General features: G+C 41.0%; 1 protein-coding gene across 1 annotated transcript in view; it reads left to right on the forward strand.

Annotated features, from left to right (window-relative positions):
• LOC147894019 (putative pentatricopeptide repeat-containing protein At3g05240) overlaps window positions 1–2,253 on the forward strand; it is a 28,707-nt gene extending 26,454 nt beyond the window's left edge. The window contains exon 5 of the mRNA XM_087386591.1: window positions 2,192–2,253. Within this exon, the coding sequence (XP_087242717.1) occupies window positions 2,192–2,200 (9 nt within the window). The 3' untranslated portion in view covers window positions 2,201–2,253. The remainder of the gene's footprint in view (window positions 1–2,191) is intronic.
• Window positions 2,254–9,214: the final 6,961 nt, after the last annotated feature.

The following is a 9,214-nucleotide window of genomic DNA, read 5'->3' on the forward strand; positions in this document are numbered from 1 at the left end:
TTAATTGTCCTCAATCCAAGAATTTCATCTGTATCTCTGCCAACATCCACATATTTATCAACAACTTCACTCTTGGGCAATTGGACTGGTAGTCTCCATTGATCATGTAGCTCTACTATGTAGGACCACTTGGCTAGTCTCTTTTTTGGATCCTTGAATGACCTCATCATCATCTTTGCCATCATTCTGACAATCATGAAATTCCGAATCAAGGAGTGGATCGTCAGAGGGTAGATCATGATCAACCTCAAGTATCATCTTGACTTTGCCCATGCCTTAGGCTTGCATACACTCCGGTGCTCCCGGGTCCAAAATTTCCTCTTCTTATTCCTTTCATCCATAAAAGCCTGAGATAGTTGCCTAACCACCTCCTCCTCCTTATCACGGGAACCATCTCTGGGGGTAGTCTTAAAGAGGCCTTTGCATCCTCAGTCTCATAAGCTTTTGCATGACCCCATGAACAGTATGATATCTAGGGATAGAAGGGGTTGGAGACGATGCAAGTGGCCTGTTTTCATTAGGGGGGATTTCTTTAATTGATGTTGTAATACCAAAAGTGGCTAATACCAATGGTCTTCTCCATTAGATTCTACTTGCCCTCGTATAACTCAGCCAATTGCATGGTCTCCTTAAGAGTGATGCGCTCTCTAAGAGTGATGGGCTTTTGAGCTGCCACATCTGGGGCAGTATTAGGATGCAATCCATGGATAAATTTGAGCATTCTACTTCTATCATCAAGGCCATGGATGAACAAGGCTAGTTTCTTGGATATAATTCTTTACTATTCCTTGCTGAGTCAAATCATACCACCTGCAGATATATTGATCCCTGGCTAGAGAAGAACTAAAAGTCTGGAATCTCTCTCTTTTGAATGCTTCCCATGTAGCAATCACCTTACCATCCTGTTACAAATGCCTCCACCATGAGTGTACAAGATACTCAAGATGAAGCACAACAGATCTTGTTTTACCCTGATCCCTTTTATGATATAATAAAAAGTAGTATTCCAATTTACTGATCCATTATTCCAGCTTACTGGGTGAGCCAGTCTCTCCTTTGAACTTGGAAAGGGAAATATCTGAGATCAGCAGTAAGACCCTTGTATTCATTAAATTTCTGGCATAAGACTTCAATTTCTGGGCTGGACCTTTTCTGAGCTGTACCCTGGTGAAGGTCTTTTGCTTTGGTTGCAGCCTGTTCCTACCTATTGTGTGCTCTTCTAGCTGATGCCATAAACCTTTCAGACAGTCGCAGGTTCAATTTCATCATCAGAATTAGGAATTGTTTCAAGGGTAGTCTCCATGGGTCTCTTCCCTTCATGAATCTGATTTCTCCTGAGATATCTGTTCATTGTGGCAGTTAAATTCTGCAGTCTTTGATCCATCCTGATTCCTTTGATTATTGATCTTTATTTTCATGAGTTAATTCTCTGAATTCTTGGAGTATAGGCCCCAAAGAACTATGAATCAGATGCTCGAGTTATGTTGAATAGCCTGCAACTGAACCTAGTCCAATGTTTTCTGTGTCTGATTCCATTATTGCTTGCTTTTCTAGCCTGATTTCCAGGGTTCTTTGAAGGCCTAAAACTCCAAATTTCAATAATTCTCTGTTTCGATCCCAAATCCACAGTTTTCTTCAAGCTTACTACATACTCTAGATCCAATTGAGCACCAACAAGGGAAGAAATTGAAACATCTCAAGATAACTGGAAATTATTTGGAATCTGGTGGAAATCACACTTTGCACGTCCCTTGTAGTACTAATTGCGATTCAGTATATGTTGTCCCAGCTTTATTTGAAGCAAGATATGAGCAAATTGTGGCAGTTCCTTGAGATTTCACAGTTCAGCTTCCATGTGCACAAGAATGTATGAAAAATTCATGCCCGAATTTTGGACGTAGTAACCATAACTTCAATAGATATATCCAAATAGGACCAAAAGGTTAAGTACAAACCTCCACAACATGGACAAGCTCCATGGGTGCTAGATCTGATCCCACACAGTATTGCCCACTACTCCTGTTTTCTCATGATGCATGCTGTTGGATAATGCACACTGTAGTCTGGTTATAATAATTAAGCTTCATCAACAGGGTGTATTTTTATCCATTTATCATTTCTATGCTTTAGTCTAGGAAAAACATATTACTTATCCTTTTGTTAACAAATATAGTATGCATGTCCATGGTAGGAAGGCTAAGAAAGAAGGAAATGTGGAAGTGGTGAATCGCATCGAAGGTATATTGAAGACAGCTATGACAGAGAGGGAAAAATCACTACGACCGGAAATTCAATTGTTGAATCAGGTTATTTGCAAAGTCTCATGAATTATACTCTATACAGATGTTTCATGCTCATCACTGTTCCTGCATTATATACATTATACATTTGGAAGGAATCCATAGGCCGTATACTTGTGTTCATGGTCTGCCTTCAGGCAGTGAACGTTTGATTTTAGCAAAAGAACTTATGATCTCATCATGTCACTAATATCCTGCTGTGCATTTTAATTATAACAAAAATGCAATAATCAGGACTGCATGGTTGTTGAGCAGCTGCTGAGAGATAATGGAACGCTAGAGCGGGCTAAGACATTCAACAGAGGTCTAGAATATCTCAGGTCAGACAGTTATTTCTTTCAACTGCTAAACAGGATGATGATGGATGTTGAGAGGCAACCAAATGGTCCAAACAATCATCAGAAATTGAAGCTATTATCTCAGCTTCGTTCCATCAACAAAGAGGCAAGGGAGATCGCCAAAGGCATAAAGCATACTGCAAGGGAAGAATGAATTTGAAAGAGTGTTTGGCTGTGTTATGTAACAATTGTCACTTTCCTGCTTTTATGAAATTTTGTGTCTTAAATCTGACAATAAAATCGTTTCAGCCATTTTCAATGCTGTTGAGTACCATATTTTTATGAGATTCTACATAGAAGCATTTGTGTTACTGTCATGTTTGCAGAAGCTATCGAATGTCACAAATTCGCCGTCTGCTCTTTTTTGGGAAGGATGCTGTAAGCTGTAGCTTCAGCAAGGGCTAACACACAGCAATTAGGATGGGTTATTTTGAAATGATTTGCCGCGATGCTCTTATGACAAGCCAGTGTTCTGCATGATGAATGTGAAGCTACCATAGCCTTTTAGACTACTCAAAACATTTGTTTGGGCAGATATGTTTATAATTTGAGTGTGTGTCATCGTTGCAAAAAGTACTAGGATGCAATCGTGTGTCATCGTTGCAAAATGATGTGCTTCCTTGCAATTTCAACATATGTCATGTGACATGATCTTACACTAACTTTTGTACCAGCTTTGCAACTAGTGCATTTTCATCATGCGTAGCCTGGAGCATGTCCTACATAATGAAAAGTCTTATGCAAAATTATGATAAATAAAAAGCAAACGTGTACAACAGCCGATATACCAGCGCGTACCCAAGCTCACATACGCGACATATAACTAGTCAAATAGTATAGTAGCAATTGGCTTCCCAAACCTTTGAAGCCCCTAAAAAAGTTTTGAATACGTACAATTCACAAGGCTTGAAATTATTGTTAGTTACATCACCATCATTAATAGCCACCATTGAATTGACATTAAGCTTGGATGCAAGGTTGTGTCTGCTAGTACGGAGTCCTAGTTGCAAAAACATGTGTAAGACTTAGGCCAATAAAAGCACCTCCATCCCTAGATTTACCCCATTTATGTCTAATCACTAGCAAGCCCCCACCAACCAAGAGCTACTTAGCTAATACAGATGACTTTTTAGGCTTTTGTATGAGAAAAGGATCCATGAACTTGGGGTCCATAACATGACATGACTTGCTTTATAGGCATACTAAATGGCTCTCTTAGCATCAAGGAGGGAAATTGGCACTCTGTTCCTTGTAAAATTCCTTGAAATAAGAGAGAGAACCAACAAAGAGAGAGAAGCAAGGTCAAGCACCACAATTGTTTTGTCACTCCATTGTTGGATAATGATGCCTTTGGATGAAGGGAATTAATAAAGTACGAAGCCAAGTGAAGGGTGCTAGTGAAGCGATGTATCACAAAATGAAGCACTCGTATGGGAGAATCAGGGAGGAGGTTCGTTCCTAAAGTCACTTAGTGTGGGGAAATTTGACATAGGGCTGTTGAGCCGAACAATGGGTGTTGTCTTGTCAAAAGAATTTACACTAACCATTAACGCAATTACCACCATTGATGGGTTTGTATAGTTGAATGTAAATGCTTGGAGGGTGGTACTTGCCATATAAAGGGAAGGGTCTTCTCATGTTGCTATTGTACTACCTTGAGCAAAATTTCCAAGTAATACAAAGAGCCTCTCTCTCTCTCTCTCTCTCTCTCTCTCTCCCTCTCTCCCCCTTTAAGACATGCATGATTCCGAAGACAACATTCTACACTAGATAACATCTTCATTTTGAGGGCTATCATTGAGGAGGCGAGATATAGAACCCAAATGGTCCACACATGCTTTGTAGACTTTCGGAAGACTTTTGACATTGTTCTGCGATCTCGCATGATTCGGAGATTGCATGAGCTGTAGATCCTAGAGACATCGATATGGGGGGTGATGAGCCTAAATGAGTGAGTTAGAGGTAGAGTTCGTGTCCCAGGCAATCTATTGGATTTGGTTGAGAGTGCGATCATAGTGAAGGAGGGCTGTTGTGACCCTTTATGGGCTTTACATTGATGAGATCACTTTCTTCATAGACCCCTTAACACCTCACATGCAGTGCTTCGTCGACTCAACTTCACTTATCAAGACAAGTTTGTGGAGATAGTGTAGTACTACACATATTTGGGAGTAGACTTTACAAGATCCATTTGCACTATGACACATGCAACCCATGTACAACACAAGGATGGAGCGCTCTGGCATGATTGGAGAGACAGTGCTTCTAGGCACACTTTCAAGATCCATTGATGAAATGCTGGCTCTTCGATACGCTAGTGCAATTGACTGCCATGTATGCAACACCCTTTTGGGGTTGTGATCTACCGATAGCAGAGTGGAGGAGATTTGAGTGGCTACAAGTGATTATGGGATCTAAGATGACTCAGAGCAAGCCCTTAATCCTGCATGAGATAGTACATGCAAAGTTTGCCATGACATTACTACAGATTGATGCCATATTCTAGATAGTGACATTCATTCATAGAGTCTAGGACTTACCCCACTGGAGACTACTAACGCTGGCCTTGGAGTCCATCAAGATGTCTAGCTAAGAGCAGGACGGACACATTGTATGCACATATATCCACATGGTTTGCCAGACACGGGATTCAGATGGACATGCTCCCTCTCTTTCAGTATAGTATGGATGCACCACCTGAGTCAATCCCACGAGATGAGATTAACCACATCATATGGTTAAATCTTGTCCAACTCCACACGTCTCAGTCTTGGGGGGGAGATCGAGAGCTCCTCGCCAAGACCAAGTTCTATTGTGACCACTTCTTGAGCGCCTCAGAGGAGGGATTTATCATCAAAACCTAGTATCTTGAGGATAGAGGAGTCTCACATGCACTGAGGATCGCTATTGGATAGATGCGGGTTTCATCCCATGAGATGAGAATTGAGACAGGGACAGTAGCACGTATACCCAAAGAGGAACGGATTTGCATGCCATGCACATTGGGAGTGATTGAGACTGAGGAACACTTTATATTTGAGTCAACTCCATGACACAGTGGGGTGGAGGAGGAACTCGCTGATATGTGGGCAGTTTGGATTACTGATAGAAGGTTATAGAGGCCACCCGCAACACAGAGAGCAACCAGAGCACACGCTATTTAGGTGCAACCTATCACAGCTTGCCTTAGAGGAGACCTCACTTTGGACATAGCTCAGCGAGCGTAGATATTGAGGAGACCACGTCCCCCTCTGCTACCACAGCATGAGACAGCGTGACATACGCAAATTTGAGACATTTTCACCGCTCATAGACGAGTCACCACAGTGTTGGATTTTGGATTCTGAGTTCTAGCTCTAGCCCTCAGCCTACGGATAGTACATGACATGTTTTTGTACTTGATTTTGCTTGAGCTGTTGAGCTCTTTATTTCATCATAGTACATAGTACATAGTACTCACCAACGATCTTAGCGTGAGCTTTGCTCCAGCCCTTTGTGGCTTGTATGAGTTTTCCCCCCCTTTTGGTGTACTTTTCACTTTGCCCTGTAGGTTCGCAAGGCCTCGTGCGGATGTTAATATATCTTTGTTTCTTTATTTCTCCCTCCCTCCCTCCCTCCGTCCCCCCCCCCTCTCTGTCTCTCTCTGTCTCTCTGTCTCTCTGTCTCTCTCTCTCCCTCCCTCCCTCTCTCTCTCTGTATTGATGTTCTTTATGACTATGTAGCATGTAGCATGTATTTTGGGTGTGGATGCTCACTTAGTAGCTCCACCCTTTCAGCTTGTCTTGTATTAGGCTTCTCACAGCCTCATAGAGCCAAATGTCTAGAAGACTTAAATAAACTCTCTCTCTCTCTCTCTCTCTCTCTCTCACACACACACACACACACACGCACGCACAATCCTTTTCTTCCTTTTTTCCATGCAACTTATATTATTTCCCTTGTTACCCATTTGGTAAAACTGTTTTACCTACCTCTCCCCTCTCTCTCTCTTCAAATAAAACTTCCTCCCACACTCTCTACCCTTCCTCTCTCTTTCTTCTAATTTGCCTCACAGCTTTCTCAACTTCCCCCCCCTTTTTTTTCTAATCTAAAATATGTTTTTAAATAAAAATATTTTTTCTCCTAATATTTTCCTAAATTTTCAAAATTTTTTTAAATCTTTCTAAATTTTCCCTATTATTTTTTCTCCCTATTTTTTCTAATTTTCTTTGTTTATATTCCTCTCTCTCTCTCTCTCTCTCTCTCTCTCTCTCTCTCTCTTTTCCAATTTCCATATTTTGTCCTCTCACTAATCACTCCTCTCTCTTTTTCCTAGATTCCCAAAGTTCAATTCTCTCAAGCTTTTCCTCTCTCTCCCTATTTTTTCCTAACTTTTAGTTTTCCTCTCCCCCCACCCTTTTTTTCCTAATCCTAATTTCCTAAAATTTCCTACTTCTCCCTATTTCTTCCCTTTTTTTCTTTTTTCCTTTAATTTCTTCTAGATTTTTCCTATGTTTTTTGCTATTCTCCCAATTTCCCTGCTTTTTTCTTTAATTCTTATCCTAGATTTCTATTGCCCCCTAATTGTTCTCTATTTCTCCATATTGCTTCGTATTTTTCCTAATTACTTTAAATCCTTTTTATTTTCCATAATTCTTCCCAATTTTTCTAATTTTCCATTCTTTGAAATTCCTTCTTTAAATTTCTTTCGTTAATTTTCTTGTTTTTTAAAATTATTCTTTAAATACCTTTGAAATTCCTTTAACCTCCTCTTCCTTATAAATTCTTCTTCCCTTATGTTCTAAATCTTAAAATTACATTTATTGCTCTAATCCTTAATTCCACCCCTCCTCCTTCTCCTTTATGTTCACACACCTACATACACTAAGTTTTTCCGCCTACTTTTCCTTAAACTCACCCCAATTATTTCAACACTTAAAGCATAATACCAAAATTTAGCTTTATAAGTCTAGTGTGAGCAACTATTTTTATTGTGATCCCGATAACAAGGGAGGGGTGTTTATGACACCTACCTTCACAACTAAGTTAAAACATGGTTCTTATCATTTTTCTTGTTGGATGGTGGTAGGTATGCAGACTCGCCTCTTCAATAAAAGTGATGCTTGTGACGACTTATCAAAGCAGAACTTGTCTATATAGTCATGCATTCTATAAGTCTTTTGCAAATTGTGCTCCTCTCGGTTTTTGTAATGTCTTATAGTAGTTTTCTCTTTTATTTCTATTACCAAAATTGTTTTCATTTCACTATGAAATGCGGTTTGTCAAGTCTTCACACATACACACTCGCACAAGCTCATGCGCATGTGCATGCACACGCATGCACACACGCACGAATGCATGCTTTCTACTTCTTCCTCCTTTTTCCCTCTAGTTCCCTCTTCCCCCCTACACACACACGTCTTAGACTTGGGGGGAGATCAGGAGCTCCCCACCAAAACCATCTTTTATTGCAACCACTTCCTTACCGTCTCGAAGGAGGGATTCAACATCAGAATCAAGTATCTCGAGCACAGAGGAGTCTCACATGCACGGAGGATCGCTATTGGACAGATGCATCATCAGCTAAGGATTGAGAGAGGGAGCGCAACATGTATACCCAGAGACCAATGGCCTTGCATGCTATGCACATTGGGAGTGATTGAGACAGAGGAGCAGTTTCTCTGCACCTGCCCAGCCTAGTTTGAGATCTGAGGGCAATATCACTATCCCTATCAGGATGGGAGTGGCATCGGCCCACTATCATGATTGATCCACTCTACTTGCTTGAGATGCACTGACACAGGGAGACCCTTTTATGACTGATTAGAGAGCAGCAAGAGGTGACCAGACCACATGTTATAGAGGCTGAACAGAGATAGTGGTGAGTCACATATTTCTATACATTTGAGTCACCAGCTCTAGGACATCGTGGGGTGGAGGAGGAGCTAGCTGATATGTGAGCAGTTTGGATTATCGATAAAGGGTTATAGAGGCCAACTGTGACACAAAGAGTGACCAGGGCACACTCTATTTAGGTCCAACCTATCACAACTTTTCTCATAGACCGCTCGAGATGAGGGGCCACTTTGTTGGACATATCTCAGCTTGTGCAGAGATTGACCATGTCCCCCTCTACCACCATAGCATGAGATAGCCCGACAAACGCAAATCTGAGACATTTTCACCGCTCATGGATGAGTCACCACAGTGTTGGGTTTTGGATTTTTAATTTTAGCTTCAGCCTACCTCGGATAGTACATGATATGTTTTGTACTTGATTTTGCTTGAGCTATTGATCTCTTTCTTTCATCATAGTACATAGTACATAGTACTCAGCAAGGGTCTTAGTGCGCCCTTTACTCCAGCCCTTTGTGGCTTGTATGAGTTTTTTTCCCCTTTTGGTGTACTTTCCCATAGGTCCACGGGGCCTCCCACGGATGTTACTATATATATATATATTTATTTCTCTCTGTGTGTGTGTATTGATGTTCTTTATGACTATGTAGCATGTAGCATGTAGTTTGGGTGTGGATGCTTGCTTAGTAGCTCCAATCTTTTCGCTTGTCTTGTATCAGGTTTCTCCCAGCCTCATATGAC

This window comes from Dipteris shenzhenensis, chromosome 15, assembly GCF_047967505.1.
Source record: "Dipteris shenzhenensis isolate YYH24624 ecotype China chromosome 15, Dip_SZ_1.0, whole genome shotgun sequence".
Classification (NCBI taxonomy): Eukaryota; Viridiplantae; Streptophyta; class Polypodiopsida; order Gleicheniales; family Dipteridaceae; genus Dipteris; species Dipteris shenzhenensis.